Source organism: Rhamphochromis sp. 'chilingali' (assembly GCF_963969265.1).
Source record: "Rhamphochromis sp. 'chilingali' genome assembly, chromosome: 6".
Taxonomy (NCBI): domain Eukaryota; kingdom Metazoa; phylum Chordata; class Actinopteri; order Cichliformes; family Cichlidae; genus Rhamphochromis; species Rhamphochromis sp. 'chilingali'.
The window spans coordinates 27,284,564-27,304,663 of NC_137933.1; the positions used below are offsets into that span (position 1 = coordinate 27,284,564).

At 38.4% G+C, this 20,100-nt stretch overlaps 1 protein-coding gene and 1 long non-coding RNA gene across 2 annotated transcripts; one reads left to right on the top strand and one right to left on the bottom strand.

Moving 5' to 3' along the window:
• Nucleotides 1-82: 82 nt before the first annotated feature.
• On the bottom strand, nt 83-10,396 carry ddx21 (DEAD (Asp-Glu-Ala-Asp) box helicase 21). The gene is made up of 17 exons (XM_080885039.1): nt 10,332-10,396; nt 9,244-9,469; nt 7,591-7,827; nt 7,295-7,423; nt 7,120-7,195; nt 6,588-6,766; nt 6,379-6,496; nt 5,694-5,879; nt 5,218-5,363; nt 4,721-4,870; nt 4,449-4,610; nt 3,439-3,558; nt 3,065-3,138; nt 2,645-2,804; nt 2,236-2,370; nt 1,711-1,755; nt 83-1,569 (listed from the first exon to the last, which is right to left on the bottom strand). The coding sequence occupies exons 1-17, from the start codon at nt 10,379-10,381 to the stop codon at nt 1,303-1,305; spliced, it is 2,460 nt and encodes an 819-aa protein (XP_080741165.1). The 5' UTR covers nt 10,382-10,396; the 3' UTR covers nt 83-1,302.
• Nucleotides 10,397-17,032: 6,636 nt separating this feature from the next.
• Nucleotides 17,033-17,868, top strand: LOC308398645. The gene is made up of 3 exons (XR_013971991.1): nt 17,033-17,207; nt 17,302-17,419; nt 17,509-17,868. It is a non-coding gene; the product is annotated as an uncharacterized lncRNA (long non-coding RNA).
• The last annotated feature ends 2,232 nt before the right edge of the window (nt 17,869-20,100 follow it).

Here is a 20,100-nt window from a genome sequence, read left to right on the forward strand (position 1 = left end):
CTGACAGAAGACGAATGCCTTAAACTATTTCATAAGCATGTTACGTACTTATTTTACCCCTTTGGAAGGAATAAACACAACATGACTTGACCTTTTTAATGAAGAAGTCATTTCATTCAAATGAATGGAAGCAGTAGACAAAAGTTATTAAATAGAGGCGATTGCAAAGCAATCATCCAACATATTTTTGGGGAGAGAGGTTTCAGCTGAGGGTAAGGCAGCAATCTGACACTGAGCACATTTGTAAAGGTCAACACCATCGCTGTTCTCTGCGGGTGCAGAGTAGAACCATCTCAAACGTGACAGTGCAACATACTGAACAGGTTTGATAGCACACTCGTACATCAAATGTGACGTGAACAAGATTGTGCATCTTCCATTTTGGACAAAAGCCTTAAGTGTGACTGCTGCCAATGTTCCCCAAACACCCATAAAAATGAACACTTTACCTAAAACCCAATAGATGACATTTTCCAACTTTAGGTCATGTTATTGAATATTGCCAAGATTTCAATATAGGTTATATAACCAGTAATTACATTTGGTGCTTGTTTATTTAGTTGCAATGTCATTCCAAAAGTTTCAGCTAAAGTGCCACCTTAAAGAAATGCACATCAGGCATCGCAAAAATGGCTGCCAGTCTTAGTTTTGTATATATGGTACGGTACACAGATTTTCATTTTAAACCATTTTTAGATAACTATCTGTAAATTAAAGTAACATCTCACCCCCCCCCAAAAAAAAATCTCCTCTGTCCTGCAGAGTTATGTATCCATCTGGAATATTTTGGTGGGATTTGCCCAACTCTGGAGATGTGTGGTGTAAAGATGTCCGTCTTTTCTTGAATATAACGGGACTAAAAGACACGTGTGCTGTCCTAAATGGGTTTTTAAAAAAATCTGAACAAAAAACAAAAAACAAAACACTACCTACATTAAACAGCAGCCCAGATTAAATGAAATTTAGTCACATTATATTAAAGAGAAGGCAAACATTTCTGCTACACATGCCTCCAAACCTGTGCAGATGAGCCAAAAAAATAAAAAATCTAGATGGATGACATGCACAACAGACCAGAGGAAATAAATATCAAGCTTTACGGTAAACTGCACCTTTAGTATTACTCTTCCGATAGCACGTTTTGTTAAAATTATGTCTCAAACTCTGTAATTCAATTAATTCTATATGAAATTACACAATTAAACTTGTTTAATGATGGAGAATGTTGACCAGCCAGCCAATAAGAACCACTGCCACCCCAGCTGAGTGACAGTCTGTCCTATCAGTCCACACATTAGTACTTTAGTAATCAAACGCTTGGTTGAATGTGCGTTTGTGTCCCCCTCTGTTGTTGCCGTAGCCGCCGCCGCTGCCGCCGTTCCGGAACCCGTTGCCACGGCCACCGTTTCCACTGAAACTCCTTCCCCTGCCGCCTCTGAACCCTCCTCTGTCACCACGGTTACCACTGCCAAAGCCTCTGTCACCACGGTTACTGAACTGCTTCTCCTCCAGCTCTGGCAGCTCTGTGGCCACAGTGAGCTGCCAACGGCGACCGTCCTGCCATGTTTCCTAATGGAAGAACAAGTTTGGAGACAAAGGATTTCAAACAGGACTGCCAGTCTGTTGAAATATATATTTTCACTTTTTTTCACATTTACAAGAAGTCAACTACATATGTTGAACAGATGTTGGGGTTATTGTTGTTCCCACCTGAATCTCCTTGACTTTATCAGCTGGGACGTCAAAACAAACTCCCTGTTAGAAAAACAATAAGCATGAGATGGCGAGTTTTTCAATGTCTGTGTCAAACAGACATGGTCACATATGTTCACTCATACTAACAGATGTCTCTCTGTTTACATGCTGTGGATAATTAGCTTTGTGCTTATTGTGCGACCAGAGAGACTCAATTCCCATACAACAGGACAATACATTATAAAAAAAAAAAAAAAAAAAAAAAAGACATTTTACTCACTACTTCTCTTAATTTGCATTTTCATTTACCAGTGAGTTTCCAATTCACACTTCCATTTGCTATCATTCATGTGGCACGCTGGGGTGTGGTTTTTTCACTATTTTGCAAGAATGTACAATTTATAAGAAAGTAGAACAGTCGCTGAGCCCAGTCCTTTGTAACTGTACACACGCAGACATCCATCAACATACAACCTCTCCCCCTCTCACACAGATACTAGCCACAGCTCACATATCTACATATTGAGTGTGTATACATACTGTTCTGCCTTTGAGGAAGGTCATTCTGTGAATGTGGTTCTCAATCTCCTCTCCTAGCTGCTCTTTGATGGTTCTCCAGGCGTAACCCAGATTATGCATCTCCTGGGAACACACCAACTGCATTGTGCTGAAACCCTGCAAAAAAACAAAAACAAAACAGAAACAACACATTAGGCAGAATTACAGTTATACATCACCTAAAGGCACAGCGCATTTCTAACTAGATGGAGGACAAGCACTATACTTAGTGGGTGGGCAGGGGCAACATGTTAGGCCTGCATGAGAACGCCCACGGGCTTTAAAACAAAGGGCAGACACAAATCTATCGTCTAGGAAAGCTGTATGCGAGGGTGAACGGTGCCTAGTACGACATAATAGCGAGTTCTGTACGCATGCATAAATAACTTACAGCATCAGAGTTGAGCAGTGACCTCTGCTCTAGACTTGTGGCTCCAGAAATGTGGGCCAGGGCAGCAGCCAGTGCATCAACTGCTCCTCTCTCCTCAATCAGCTTCTCAGCTGATGCTCTGAAGTACCCGATAGCCGCGACTGGAACAGAATCCAGAAACCTGGACACAGTATAGGAAAAGTCAACAATCAAACTCTCGCAGTCAGGAAAGATTTTTCACATTCAGCAGTGTCATGATTAAGGCAGAGGCTTCGTGGGACCACCAAGCTGCCAGTACTAAAGCATCGCCCTTGATTATTAATAACACCTTGTGGCTGACTGAATACAAGCTTTCAAATAGTAAACAATTAAAACTATTTCATACTCCTGTAACAAAATATAATTGCTTGCCCTTGGCTCTCACTCCCCTTAATTACCTACCTGACAGCATCCTTGCTTGATGACTTAATAATATCGTTGGCAGTGGGAACGCCAACTCGCCTGAATGTGATGCCCTGAAATAAGAGCAAATAAAAAATGGTTAGTTTAACAGTCACATAGGAAGGCCTCATTGTCACAGATTGTGTAAAAAGCGCCTTTATTTAGCCGGTGCCTCTTAAACACCCTCCTCCTCTACCTTTCTGTTCTTTTCCCTTTGGATCTTATCCATTTCCTTCTCACACGTAAAGAGAAAAGACTGAGTAGGACTGATTGTGTTCTTTTTTCTGATTTTTTTACAGCTTCTTTTTTTAAAAAACAAAAAGGTAAGCCCGTCACTCCTGTTTGCCCAAGTGAGCATTTCAAAAGATACCTACTGCTTTGTTTTCTACGTAGCGCAACTGGTCCTCTTCTTTTCTTTGATAGAAGCAGATGCAGACTCCAGTCCTGCCTGCACGCCCTGTACGTCCTGAACGATGGATGTATGACTCCACATCCTGAGAATAAACACAAAAAAAAACTTCAGACAAAGTAAAGATTTGAGGCTTCATCATTTTACAACATTTCTCCCTTGAAGGCATGGAATATGTCAGGTCTGTTTGTTTGTTAGCAGTGTAGCATCTGCTGTTTCCAAGATATCCTGTTCAGATTTTATGTGATGTTAGGTACCAATAACAGCTGGAGCAGAATTTATTTTAGTGAAAATCTGGTCAAAGTCATACCAAATGTGAAAAATCTACAAAACTGTTATTTTTATTGAGTCGTCAAATTATATAAACTATATACAAATAAAAATGGGTTTGGAGGACACGAGTACCTAGATCAACCTTGACAAAAATTAATTTGAATTAGTTATTAAAGTTTCACAAAAAAAGGAAAAAAAAAAGAAAAAGAAAAAAAATCACACTACATATCTCTGTGTGTGTATAGCAATCATATATATCTTAAACAGCTTATAGGACCCAAAGCTTTTTTCCAATTCTACTCCACGTGTACAGATCCATAATAAAGAATATGAACAACGGAGAAGAACAAAATACACCACTTTAGTATGGAATGCTTCAAGGTCATAGGTCAAAGGTCAGACATCAGCGTGTCGTTATAAAAATCAGGCTGACTTCGGCAAGTTGTAATAAAACATTATAAAAACACCAAAGTGTTAGCAGCACCTTTGCCGTTCTGGGGCAGATGCGCTCTCCCAGTGATCTTGTTGTGTATAATCGTGTGAAAGTGTGCAGGTAACATCCATGCACCGCAACTTAATCACTCATTTTCATCCATCATCTTCACAAGTATAAAATCAACACTCTTACAATATTTAAACAAATAAATAAATATAAAAGGCATAATTAAGGAATTCTTATAGATAACTGGAAACTCTTCTCACCTTGGGTGGAGAACACTGGACCACCAGGTCAACTTCAGGGATATCTAATCCACGGGCTGCAACATTAGTGGCAACCAGAACCTCAAAGGCGCCGTTCCTAAATCCCTTCAGCGTCATCTCTCTCTGCTTCTGGGGGATATCACCATGAAGAGACTGGGTGCTCTTAAAAAAAAAAAAAAAAGAAAAGAAAAGAAAATTACTGAGGATTTTACCAATTTAATGTGCAACACATCAGTCTGTTAAATGTGCACCATGCAAGTATGTGCATCTACCTGTTTGATGGATGCATTCATGGAAAGCTCATTGGCCTCTTTCTTTGTCTCACAGAAGACAATGGTTCTCCCATGGCTGCCACTGTACACCTGAATCACGTCGCCTATCACTGCCGCACGCTGTGACCAGTGACATGTTATGGCTAGATGCTACAGTAGAAAAAGAAACAGAGACAAATGATTCACCAGGGCGGGGGAAAGCGGGGCGTGAGAGGAGAGAGATTTTCATTAATCCAACTGGCAGGCTAAAAACTTGTACTTTATTACAACTTCACTGAAGTGGATGATGATAAATACAGCAATTTTTACTGCAAATGAACTTGCTGGGTTTTCCTGGTGGAGATGTATGCGAGCTCATTTTACAGTCCGTTACTTTAACTGGCCCTGCATGCAAGCATCTCTAAGCAATGTAAACCAAAGACCCAAGACTGCTGTAACGCTTGTTAAATTGCACCAGTCTCAGCCTCTACGTCTCCCTCCCACACAAACACACTTACTTCCACAGTTGTCGCAGCTTTCTGAGTTTTCTTGCCAATCAGGTCAATATGTTTGCAGTTGGGTCTCATGTATTTCTTTGCCACTTCATACACCCAAGGTGGGCAGGTAGCCGAAAACAAGAGAGTCTGTGGGTTGGTGTCGGCGTCTAAACAGGAGAGATGTGCACGACATTAAAATTTACATATATAACCAAACTAAAACAATTACTACTTCAGTAAACAGTCGTGTAAAAAGGAGAGGACTCTATGCAGTCCTGTGAGAAACTAAGTACACCCTTGCACCCTAGCAGATAAGAGGCTAAATAGCAGCAAGGTGCTGCTAATCACATTCACACTGGATTAACTGATCATCAGGAAGTGTGAGCACCTCTACAAAGGCAGACGTTTTGGCAGTTTGATAAACAAACTAAAACACTATCAGCTCATTTTGGCCTATATACATATTTCAACATACAAACCCAGAGATTGAACTTTACCTTTCTTATACGATGAACCCAAAATCTCTTCGACCTGTTCTGCAAAGCCCATGTCCAACATTTGGTCCACTTCATCCAAAACAACATGTTTGACTTTGGTGAGGTTGAGTTTATTGTTCTGGATGTGGTCCTTGATGCGACCGGGGGTTCCAACTAATATATCAATACCATTACGGATAGCATCAACTGGAAGGAAAAGGTTAATAAAAAGAGTTTTATTTCATAACAATATATAAAGCAAGCTGAAAACAGCAAACAGAAACTGCATTTAAAAATATTCTGACATCTACTTAAGAATCTATTTCTAGAAAAAACAGCAGTGAAGGAATGGTCTCAGTTACCCTGATTATCATCGACATTTTACAGTCACTGAAACTGAAGTCATGATTGAAGCAATCCCAGTTATTAAGTTAATTTGCAAATCCCATGAATCATACACTACAAAAAAAAAAAAAAGCCCATGCGCTGTTCCAGTATACAGTCCTGCCACCTTGTGTCTGCCCTGAATTACTGCAGTCAAAAGGTTAAAAGTAGTGCATTTGAGGCATTCAAGCAAAAAAGGTGGATAGAACCACAATTTTTGCTAAATTAAAATGTGTAATACATGTATAACATCCCTCTTTTCTAACTGGAACATCCAAAACTATTTGACTTAAAGAAAACTGTGTTGTTGTATGTGACATACTCTGTGGGTTGTAGGAGCTGCCTCCATAGAAACAGGCGATAGATACGCGCTTAGCGATGTCTTTGAAGTCTTTAGCAACCTGGATAGCCAACTCTCTGGTTGGAGTCAACACCAGAACCTATAGTTAAAAAAAAATAAATAAATACTCAGTCACACAGAATCACAGCGTCCATAAATATTCACTACCTCTGCTGTGTATGGGCGTGTACCTTGGGAGGACGGCCTCTGGCCATGTCCACTGAATCCTTCTGGAGCTTCTCCACCAAAGGGATAGCAAAGGAGAAAGTCTTTCCTGTTCCTGTTCGGGCTTGGGCAATTACGTCCTCTCCATCATAGACATGATTAAATGTCTTTACCTGAATGTCAAACAGATAAGAGACTCCTCGGGCTAAAAAGGGACAGTAATAGTGTGGAACACAGAGAAAGAAAGAGAATCAATGGTAATTAGTTATTAGTTAATTATTTAGCAAACCTCGAAGCACTTCAACAACTCCTATGCCCATGTTAGATTAGCCCTAGAAAGCTTGCAGAAGTCTATAAATATTCAAATAAATTCTGTAATTCTTCATTACATAAAAAGCTGAAGTCAGACTTAACAACATGACTACCCAAAACTATGACGCACCAAGCATGTCAAGAACTTTGCATGTGCCAGTGACCTTCTAATTCTGAGGCACTGTATAAAAATAAATAGAATTAAAAATAAATTAATGAAAATAGGGTAGAAAGTTCTGACATTACCTTTCAGTTTGTCAATAGTGACTTTAGAGATCCTAAAGTTGGAGAATGCACCTTCCTTCTGCTCTGGTGTCTCTTCCTAAACAAGAAAACAAAGTCAGTTTTGTTTTTAAAACCTGTAACTGAAGCCAGAAGATGTGCTGGGAAAAGCAAAAGACATTCTCTCTGCAGATCTTACCGTTTCTTTTTCGCTGTCACTGGCCGAATCTTCGCTCGACTGGGATGGTGTCTGAACCGGGGTGTTTGGGGTGGAATGTCCATTGGTTGCTGCCTCTGCAGTTGCCTTCTTTTGCTTCTTCTTGATTTTCTAATCCCATGAAAAGAAGTGGATCAAATATTACAAATATTACAGAGAGATCACTTTATAGGCAAAATTATTATATTCCCCTAATATAAACAGGATGTATTAATATGCCCATAAACTGTCCATTAGTTCCAAAATTAGACCTTTGGCTAAGGACAATCAACACTGACCTCTGTGTCTGTCTGTTCTTCAGTGCTCTTCTTAGTCTTCTTCTTTGATGTTTCAACACCATTGCTGTTGCCATTCATATCAGTGGCCTCATCGAGGTCTTCGTTCACTTGGTCTGCCGCAAGCTTGTCTTTTTTCTTTTTCTTTTTGGGTGCAGGAGGCTCGCAATCTGGATCCTCCTGCTCTTCCAGCTGCTGCTGCTGCTGCTTCTTCAGCTTCTTGCCCTCTTTGGTCTTGTTCTATTTTTTTTATTTTTTTTTTTTATTTCATTTTAAGACACAAAACAGTAAGAAATTCAGGAACCCCAAGGACTCTGTAGCTACTCAAAGTTTAAAAGTGTTCAGTTCAGTTCCTCCACACATTGTTGGCTAATGTTGTGCTTTTTGTCCTACTATCAGCAAAAACGTCATTTAGATATTGCAGTGGTTAATGTGCATCTGCTGTATCACACAACCTTTCTGCTGGCAAAATATTCAAAGACTACAGTTATTTGGGTGGTTTTTGGCATTAAAGTGGTCTGAAGCTACTTCCAGCTGCTCTCTTATTCAGTAGGGTCCACCTCAGTGGGCAGCTCTGCATGTCTGGCTGATTTTTACGCTGGATGCTCTTCCTGACAACACCAAAATAACTAGTGTCTCCTCCCTGCATCATAACAGGAATATTTTGCTTAATGTAAACCACTGGACTATGAAGCCACTTATAAAAATGAGTGACGTTGAAAACACATTAAACAAAAGACAAAACACTTCTATATGGATATCTGCGTGGTGACTGACCCCAAATATTGACATTTTATTGAATAAATTAATGACTTAATGAAATAAAAAATAAAAAAAGGAATACTACTTTAATAACCAGACATGAGCCCGCTGCTAATAAGACGGCTCCTCTCCTGCACTGCCACCCGCAGATAACATTAGCCGAACAAACTTATAATAAATCATTTCGACCAAAGAACCAGCCAAACTGTGTTTCCCAGTTTAAACGGTTGATTTATTAATCCTGACCTGAGGTTGACAATACGAACACTAATCAGCCATCTACCTTGTAAGTCTGACAAAACTTAATTCTAGGCGGCCATACAAACTTTAGCGAATTTAGTGTATTTAGCATACCAAAGTGATATTCGGCAGCACCTATAGTTATAAGTAAAGTGTTGTTTACTGTTTTACGTAGTATTTGTTTGGGGTTTTTTTTTTTTTTAGAACGTCTGGCTATAAAGTAAACAAAACTTAGTTCGTGTTTACAGCGCGGATGTATACTCAAATGTAAACAGTTTCGTCAGACCACACGATCAACTCTCAGACACATGGGCATGCCACGTGATCTTCTCTTAGCTAGGGTTAAATGGCTAACACTCGCATTGTGTGGTAACATTAACTTAGCTCACCATCGGACCACGTTGCTGCTCTTCCGCTTCATTACAAAATTTAAGTTTAAAACAGCACGGGACATGAGCGCAAAAATACGTCACTGCTAAGTTCGCTACACACTGTTATCTTATCTCTCTCAGTTTTCCTAACAGTTAAGTAGAGTTAGCTGTCTGGTTAGCTAGTTAGCATGTTCAGCCACATGCTGCCAAAACATGGAGGAGCCGAGCCGCGAGTAAAACCATTTTTCTTTCTTTCCAGGTCGAGACGACCTGCTTTGCTCACCTTTAGGGTTTTAGTTTCCACGACAGTGTCTACTTCTTCGTCCATTGCTTGATCCTCAGTTTCAAAAATGATCTTTGATGGCATTTCTCTTCCCTGTTGGAAACCCTCAGCGTAGACACAGGTAAAACCCACGGGCACGCGGACGGAAAGGAACGCGCAGGGCGGCGCAACGACGCGTGTTCGCGATCCGGGTACAGAAATAGACCTCATAGACACTATATCCAGTCTCCGGATAAGCAAAAGACAAGAAAGAATATTAGTAACAATTTTCTTACGAACGTGAAATAATTACAGCAAAATCACAACGAATTATAACAATGAAAACAAAATCAAATGTTAGGTAAAAAATATTTTCGGATCTCAAGAGGGAAAACAAATCTTAGAATCAAGTAACTGAAATGGTGAAAAAAGTAGCCAAACAGCCCTAACAGTATTTAATTGAATTTAATCACAACCACATCAACATACTTCATATAGAGTCTGTAGTAGTTTCACATTGTACACTGTCTATTAAGCCTATCAGTATTTTTATTCGTCTTTAGGCATGAAAAGATGAATAAAAATACTGATTGAGGTTGTCATAATTCATGCATGATGGGGTTAAATAACAATAATTGCAATGAAACACGTCATACATCTATAGTAATATTAAATAACCAGTGGGTGGCAGGGTATGGAGTTACACATCAGTGTCCAATGTAGTGGTTTATGTCCAAGTATACCATCAACACTGACACAAATGCAAGAAAACATCCTTTGAATAGCTGTCCACTGTAGTGACCACCAGAGATGGGCAGTAACGCGTTACTTGTAACGCGTTACTGTAATCTGATTACTTTTTTCAAGTAACGAGTAAAGTAAGGGATTACTATTGCAAAATCGGTAATTAGATTACCGTTACTTTCCCGTAGGAACGCTGCGTTACTGCGTTACTAAAACCGTGATTTTTTTTGCGAGAATGTCTCATGACAGTGACGTAAGCAAGTGCGACGTTGGTGACAGCAGCTGTGTGCAGATCAACAATGGATAATATATCGAGTGCGGGAGAGAGTATGAGCGTGCAGCGTTTAAAGTGTGGAAGTACTGACCTTACTTTGAGTTTGATTCCATAAAAAGTGACAAAAACATTAGCGTCCATCGTGCGTGGGAAGAAAACTTCTTTTTACAGCGAAAAAAACCCCTAAACTTCCGAGCAAGCACCGAGTAGCTACGACGTGATGGGAAACTCACAGAGACACTCGCGCGGATTCTTCAACTGACCGCAGCACACCTACACCAGGGTAACCCTCCGCCTACCCTGCTCCTGCTTTACAGGTGAAAATAGAGCAAAAGGACCGCTGAGTCTTTGACTTTATTTATTTTCTGCTGTGTTTTACTTGCATCTGTTTGAAAGAGTGAGTGAAAACACAAAAAATATTTTATTTTATGTGCTGGAATGTGTAGAAAATAGGTTTAAATGTTAAACTAATTTATTCAAGTCAGAGAATGTTGCATATAATTAAATGTTTTGCTTGATGCATAAAGTTAAAAGATTAAAACTGATAAAACAAGTTAAAAAAAGAGACTTTTCCATTTGATTACATTTTGTATGATGGATTATGTAGAAAAAGTAGAATTGGGCTGAAAGATCTATCACTTTATCACCTCTTCAGGTTGTAAATCATGTTTTTAAAAAGTAACTAAGTAACTAAGTAACTAAGTAATTAATTACTTTTGAAAATAAGTAATCAGTAAAGTAACGGGATTACTTTTTGGGGGGAGTAATCAGTAATTAGTTACTGATTACTTTTTTCAAGTAACTTGACCAACACTGGTGACCACTATGCGTGAAAGGGTTAATGGCTGATAACAAGTAAACAGGTTAAAGGACTTGTCACATAATGATCCAATGCAGCTCATTTTGTTTTACTACAACATTCATGTATGTTCTGTAAAGCCAATCCCTCGTTTTGTCGCCTCTACAAACAATATTTATTATAAAATTGGGTTTGGAAAGTGAAGTCTTATTTTTTGCAAATGCTGAATTTATTTAACAGCAAGCAGGAGGTGACAGCCCTGGTTGCAAAAGCCAAGACGGTTTTTATAAAGTAATAAAGTAATAACTTCTACCTTCGGCTAAAACTTCAGTTTAACTATAGTTAAAGTCTTCTTAAGTGGAGCATGTGCAAGTTATGATCCTGTTTAGGGTAAAACAGACAATAAAACAGGGTTTTTTAGGACATGACAACTTTGTCATTGAGAGATTGCTACTCCTGGGCAAAGAAAATAATGAAAATGAAAATAATTATAAATTGAAGGAAAGATGTGAAGGAGAATTAATAATTAGGCTCCTTAGGAAAAGAAAACTGTGGCGCTCAAAAATGCACACTACCCGCACATATGGGCCTGCTGTGTTCAAAGACCAGTTTTGTGAAGAGGAACTACAAAAATCAAATCCTCAAGATCATTATTCAGCTCCACTGTTTTGAAGAGCTAAATAAATACGGATATCTCAGTGGAAAATAAAACTTCTTTGCTGAGGTTGACATAAAAAAAAGACAAAAACTTGGTTGTTACAACAGTGAAGCAAGTATAAGTCATTTTTTGTCTTCAACTTTCAGTTTATTTAAATATAGCCATCTTTTTGATCAGTATTATGGTACAGACTGTTTCACACAGAGTAATCACCTTATTCCAAGCAGATTTTAAGATGTTAGTATACTGTTCACAGATTGCATGTTTGTCTAACAAATGTTTACATTTTCAAAAGATATATTTTAACATTTTGTACAGCTTTTTTTATCCCTACTGGGAGAATATCCTGTGTCCTGGTATGCAGGGTTAACCCACTGTGTGTTCTTGCACTGGAAGGAGAAACCGGAGTAATCATGTGGAGATTATATAAACAGAAGGACCTTCCGTGGTTCTGAAGCAGAAAAAGCAGCAGTAATTTACACTTTGATTTGCATTGCTTGCCAGTCATTTGTCACTTTGCTTTGTATGAACAATTACAATAGAGAGAAGAGGCCATTTTTGAAGATTAATTGTGACCTCTTACAAGTGTGATGAATAAAATGGTGAAAGACAAGCACTTATTTGTCAATTCTTTATCAGAGAAATTTTCACTACACCAGTATCGTGTTGCCAGAAACTACAGGATCCAGTCAAGAGTCCACTGGCAGAGATACCCAGTTTTACAGAGGCAGTTTTTAATGTTCTAGAAAATCAGATGCAGAAGGCCTTTATATATCCTCTCTTGGTCTCACAGTGCGCTCAGTTAAATATTTAAATTGACTTCTGGACCATCAGTTTTAAGAGATGCACTCTGAAAAAAAGAATAAAACTGCAGTAGTTTTCTTCTCTGTGCATTTTATTCCTATGGCTTTGTCCGTCTTATTTCATGCAGCTTCTTTATGACAATACCAACAAACTGAGGTCCCACTTAACTTAGTTTAGTCTATGTTAACCTGTGCTTTTAAAGGTGAGAAGAGGTGCAGTTCGATCTGACAGTACCCTAAAAAATAACCACAGATTTGACATGTTTCCTAGCAGAGCTAGAGCCAACAGTTTGATCGGGTTTGGTTTTCTTCTCATTTTGGGGGAGTTAAGTATTTCCAACTGTGCTGCTCTATTTCACTACAACTCATTATTAAGGGAATGAGCATAAACAAACAAAAACCCATATAATTTATGTCTCTTGAGCCCAATAATGCCAAAAGTAAGGCTTCAGTGGACTGCAGCACTTGCAAGAAAATATTGTTCTCTTTGGTAACTCCTTAAACGCAAGACAAGTGCTCCTAAAGAAGAATTTAATGAACACAAACATGTAAAAAATAAAGATCATCATGTTATCATATCTATAGCACACTTAAACACCGTGTGTCTTCATAGGACCCTTTATATCTACCCAGGGAATACCATGTCATTCTTCAGGTAAGTGAAGTGAGAATTGTGCAGCACAGAGCTATAATTTAATAAAACAAACACCCAGCAGGCAATGTAATATTTTAAAATGAAGCTGCACACTGAAATGTATTCATTACTGCTGTCACTGCCGAATCATCCCATGAATTTGATCAATTCTTAGAAACTGTTTAACAATTTGCTGTTATATATTTTATCAGTGACATCTTGTCATATATTAAAAAATACTGTTTCCTTTTTGAGCTTTTGCAGCTCATATAATGATAACCCCAAGCCAGATGTGAAGCAGCTCAGCAAGAAAAAAGATAAAAAGCATCGCTCAGACAATTGCAAATGGAAGATTGGAGACCTCATAATGCAAAGTAGATGAGAATCCAGAGTGTTAATAGCTGGTTGACGTACACTTGACATCCATTGTGTTGCTGTAAAGAAAATCTACATAAAGTGCTCTACCATTGTTAAATCAGGCAGTAAAATGTCTCATAAATGTATAATATGGCAAAAAAAACAAAAACTGGTGCACCTCTGCTGCTGGTTTACCTTATTACAGGTTTGCACTCCACACAGTAACTACGCTCTCATGCATCTGCACACGCTGGATTCAGCTTTGCCAGTTAAATGCCCTGCTACCACACTACCCCTGCATGTGTACATGGCTGGAACTTAATCTTTGCTGGGAAGGGCTTTAAACTCCCAAATCCCTGCACAGGAATTGACAGCTGCAGTGACTGATAAAAACTTCAATCCATACGTGATAAACAGACAGCACAGTTTTAAAGCCATGATAATTTTAGAAACAGAGAACGTCTTTTGACACAGCAGCCTCACAAGATAATAATGGAAATGTTTCCCCTAATGCAGTTACAGTTGTGTTTTTTCCTTGTATTTATCTATTCCTGTTGTTTAGAGATCGCTCTGTGGGAATCCTGCATCTGAGGTATATGCTGGAACTCCTCCAGTGGATATGACCAAGATACTCCTGCCTTTTGAATACACAGTGGCAGACTTTTAAGGTTTTCAAGAGTTTAGCCAATTTTTTATTTCCAGGGTGCCATATAACTTTTTAATGAAATCTTGTATAAGCCTCTGACCAAATGAAACACTTCATTGGAACAATAAATTGAAATTAAATAATTGTTTTTCTTTGCCACCATGGCGTTAGGCTTATATATTATTAAAAAAACAAAAGTGTTGGTTTAGATTTTCTACTTGATTTGGCCGAGTGAAGGGTAGTCATTTAGCTACAATTTTGTTCTGTATACACTGAACAGCCACTGTATAGGTACATCTTGGCTTGGATTGTGGCATCTGTATGTCACTATTGTGTTAATGTGGACCAACAAGACCCGAGGACTGTTACCAGCACCTTGTTGAATCTATGCATGAACACTGAAGCCAGTTCTGAAGGCAAAAGGAGATCCAACCCCAAACTAGCAAGTTGTAACTAATAAAGTAGCCACTGAAGGTATTATTGTAAATGTTGCTAGAAGATGCATAATTCATTTGTTTGTTTAGGAATTTTTTTTATTTTTATTTTTTGTAATCACTTTAGTTTCAACTTGGTAAAGGCGAGATCTCTGTTGTCTATCTTCCCAGTGCAAACTGCTTGCACAATATAGTACTTAGCACGATGAAATGTGCCACCATCAGTACTGACAAGCAGTTTAGCCGCACGCAGCAAGAAAAGCAATAATTTTTCTAGTTTTCTAGTTACAGCACCTGATGCTTTAAACTCTTTCTTGCCCAGTTTTGTCACAATGTACACAGATTGTACAAAAGAGGGGGAAAAAATAAGCAGGTTTAATGAACAGGTGTGTAATCACTCTCTGAGATATATAAAAAACTTTACATTATGTAAATGTTTAAATATTAGTTATTGGACATTCTATACAGGCTTTTCTGTGATTTATGTAATTTCACACTGTGTTTGACATGTTTTCAGATCCATAATGAGGCAGATTATGTTTTATGATGGACAGTCTCTTCCATAACTGTTTTGAAGCTGAGTCACTCAGTCGGCTGTCTGCTGTTCTTCATCGTGGCCACTACAAGGTTTGAATTTCTTTTCCTGCATCATATGTACCTCAGGTTTATGGAAGTTGTCATTTATGTTGTTTTGTTCATGGTTTCACCTTTTATACTATGAATGATTTACCGTATCATTGTTTACCCCGATGTTCTAAAGATAATCCAAGGCTATGCTTTAATGTATAGCAAAGGCCTTTAAACATTTTTATGCTTCAGTGATAGTCATGGAAAGAAACAATATGCTTTTGGGCAGTCTGTCTGTCCAACCACTGACCATAAGAATAACCACATACTTATTATGAAAAAACTTTACACGAGCGTCCAGTAACAATGCATCATGAAGTGATGACATTTCATATCCAATGTCTTGAGTCTGACACAGTTATAAACCACAATATGTCTGGTAAACTCAACTTAACCCAGACCTTCCCAAAGTGTGGGGCCCGCCCCCTAGGGGGGGGGGGGGGGGCGTGGTATGAAAATGGGGGGCTAAACGCTTGGACATTGCTAGCACGGGCAAAGCAGGACATGAAGCATTGCTGAATATGTTTCCAAACCAACTTCATTCTAAGCCAAAGACTAGAAAGTATGGTGAAGAATATCTTCCCTTTGGTTTCACCTGCACAAGTGCTGAGGTAGGTCTCCCCTGCTTAATTGGTTTTCCCTTTGTCGGGAGCAGCGCTGGGCTCTTCAAATCAGGGACAAACAGTATCCCACATTCTTGATTTTTAGTTCACAAACACTTGTTGTGACGACTAACTACTCCTGACATTTTGGAGATTCTAGCTCTTTATACAGTAAAGTTACAGCAGGATACAAATAATATCAGGCTGATCCTGCCACAATTTGTCCCCCGGTTCAAATCACAACAAACAGTATCCCACAGTTGTTTATGTTTTTAAACCCATTTTGCACAGAGCAGCATTTTTTGAAAAATGCATTGATAGCAATGTTGTATATTATTACACATGAAAAAAAAAACAACTACAGTAAAATAATCACATCGTGACGCCTCTGCCTTTCTAAATGGAGGGACAGTAACTGCATGTATATGTAAGCGTGTAAAACCTGAAGATAGTCAGATTAACAGTATTTTGTCTCTGCCATTCTGCAATTAATCTCATGTAAACAATAACGTCTGCACAGCATGACGTGAAAAAAGGCACATACCTTTGACATTGCGAGGAACTCTGTATTCCTCGTCCACATGTAAACGAAAAAAAGGAGTTTTAAAAAAATCTCAGTTTTCGGTGATTCGAAACGCCGTTTACATGTGGACAAAACAGCTGCGTTTTCGAAAATACCCGTGTAGGTGTGGACATAGCCTAAAAGAGTTAGTAGTTTATTTTATTACTACCTATAATTTATTGCAGATTACTTGCATTTGCTTAATTGTTTACTAAATGTTTGAGGTGTGAAAGAAACCGCAATGGAGCAAAATATGGGTGTGTGTGTGTGGTTGGAGGATGTGTTTGTGCGTGCGCGCGTGCACACGTCGGAAGGGGGGGGGGGCGAACATTTTTAGCAAAAATTTTGGGAACCACTGACTTAACCTGAGGCATACTTCATACTTCCCAGTTCAAGGTCTACTAGTGATGAGATTTCCGGATCTTTTTAGAGAACCGGCTCTTTCGGTTCGGCTCACTAAAAAGAGCCGGCTCTTTCAGCTCCGAACCGGCTCTTCAGGTTGTTTTGTTGCTTTAATTAATTTATTATTAACAATAATATAAAATTATGCACAAAAGGAATTACTAATGTTAAAAAAAAGTGGTTTTATTTATATATGTTTATATATAAATATATGCAGTGGCCCCTAGAGAGAAAACATGTATAAACTCTAAAAAGCTGTTAGGAGGTGGTGGGTAGGTGTACTGTTGTTGTTTGGGTTTTGTTTTCCTTTTGGTTATAGGTAGGCGAGGCGGGGCTTGATGGCATTCCAACACACCTGCGACGCATCGGACGTCATCAGTGAGCGCTTTTAGGGAGCAGAGTCACGGACGTCTGGTGTCGGAGTATTATCGCTGTCACAAGTGGTAACGAGTTAGCACAGGCTGCATCTGTTGATTTTACGCTGTGGAGCTGTATGTTTTAAAGGATCCACGTTTCGCCTACTTTTCTTTGTCTTAGCCTGTTCCATCGCCTGCCCGCCTACCTAGGATTTTGTGTTGGCTATTCTGGATCCGCGACGGAGTGCTACGTACCATCAGGCGGCGATCACCGCAGCGGCTGTGGTTTGGGTGGTCAAGTAAGCTCTCCAACTCTCTCCGTCCACTTGTGTTTAACGTTCGGCTATCAACGGTATGCCATAAACCCTGTTTTGTTCCCTGTTGTCAGGTAGCTCCGGTGCGTCTGCTACCTACCTGTATGCTTCGGCTCCATCTCATCGCCTCGGTGTTTTCCTGCTGGCACATTTTTATTTATCACTGTATATAGCCCCTTTCCCTTGTAAATATTCCCCCTTACTTGTGTATATATAAAACTTGCATCACCAACCATTCTGCGTCCGTGTGTGTTTCTGCCACGTAATCCATCTGTGTAATCCAGCTAACCTAACAAAAGCACATACAAACTCCAAAACACATTTCTAGCATGAACTGAACTTCCAAACAGAGCTACCTAGATCACTTAAATTACACAATTGAAAGCATGAAAGCATATGTGTATTGTTTGTGTATTTATACACAAGCATTCATATATAGTCAAAAAATAATAATAACTAGAAAAATTTGCATTTCCTGCGAAAATGCAGTGTGGATGCTTAAAGCTGAAGCTGTATGCAAAAAGTAGCTGAAAAAGCTGAAAAGTTGCAGAAATTGTAAAAACTTTGCAGAAGCAAAAGAAGTTTGCTAAAATGGAATAACTTAGCAGAACTGCAATATCTTAGAGGAAACATAATACTTGGCAGAGATACAATAGCATAGCAGAATTTAGCAGAAATATTGTAACTTACCAGAAACATGATAACTTCTCAAAAATACAAGAATTTAGGAAAATAGTATAAGATAACAGAAAGAATATATTTAGCCAAAAATACTTAAACATTACAGAAACACTATGATTTAGAAAAATAGTACAACAGAGCAGAAATATTGTGATTTACCAGAGACACTGTGATGAACTATGAATATTGTAATTTAAAATTAAGACTATGTTTTAGCACAAATATTATAATTTGGCAGAAATACTATAATTTAGCAGAAATACTATATTAAGCACAAATCCTATAAAAAGCAGAAATGGTATGATTAAGCATAAATACTACATTTAGTAGAAATACTTTGTTTTAGCACAAATCCCATAAAAAGCAGAAATACTGTACTATGATTTAGTAGAAAAACTATAATTAATCAGAAATACTAAATTTAGCAGAAATACTATATTAAGCACAAATCCTATGAAAAGCAGAAATAATATGATTAAGCATAAATACTACATTTAGCAGAAATACTATATTAAGCACAAATCTTATAAAAAGCAGAAATACTATATTAAGCACAAATCCTATAAAAGCAGAAATAGTATATTAAGCACAAATCTTATAAAATAGCAGAAATAGTATGATTTAGCACAATAGTAATAAGTTAAACAGAAAAATTGGAAAAGCAAAATGGACAGCTGAAAAAATGCTGAACATGCTGAGGGTCCCTCAAATATACTTGTTAAATGACATCTGAAAAAAAATTTATGACAGCCACACAATTACAAATATGTACACATGAGGAAACACACATGCACAGAGAGACACACACACAAGATCCAATTCAGTCAACCAGTCTAACTATATTCAATTTAAATCCTACAATGACATGCTGCCAAATAAGGGCAGGGTCCTCTCTCTCCCACTAAACACACACACACACACACACACACACACACACACACACACACACACACACACACAGAGGGAGAGAGCTGCCGAATTTAAATCCACCAATCAGAGTGGCTGTTTACGTTTTCCCGCCAAAACAGGTGCATCTTTTTACACACGCAGCACAGAGAGGCACAGGATTATTGCAGTCTATTTCTCATAGTGAGGACTCCCCTCAAACAAATGACCATAATTTCCTAACTGTAGGGGCTAGAGCGGTCATTCTTACACCGTTTTGTTCAGAAGTGATTGGGGAATCTTCAAGTGTTGACAATTTATCATTCAAATATGAATTTTTAGAGATATACGACATGGATGACTTATTGACTTAGAAGCCACGAATTCCCCAATATGCAAATTTGAATGGCTGAGGCCACATATATGATTGGCTGGCTGGGAAGCCATGCAGGCCCTGATTTGTGGATTTGAATTCCTCAGCCCTGATATGATTGGCTGGCTTAGAAGCCATGAAGGCCCCAATATGCAAATTTGAATGCCTCAGGACACATATATGATTGGCTGGGAAGCCGTGCAGGCCCTGATTTGAAAATTTGAATGTCTCAGTCCTCAGAGAGGATTGGCTGCCTGGGGACCTGGCAGATATATATATAGAAATACTATGATTAAGCATAAATACTACATTTAGTAGAAATACTATGTTTTAGCACAAATACTATAAAAAGCAGAAATACTATAATTTAGCAGAAATACTATATTAAGCACAAATCCTATAAAAAGCAGAAATACTATATTAGGTACAAATCCTATAAAAAGCAGAAATACTGTATTAGGCACAAATCCTATAAAAAGCAGAAATACTATATTAGGCACAAATAGTATAAAAAGCAGAAATACTATAATTTAGCAGAAATACTATGTTAGGCACAAATCTTATAAAAAGAATAAATACTATAATTTAGCAGAAATACTATATTATGCACAAATCTTATGAAAAGCAGAAATAGTATGATTTAGCAGAAATACTGTATTTAGCACAAGTACCGAAAAGTACCAGAAATACTATGATTTAGCAGAATAGTAATAACTTACAAAATTAC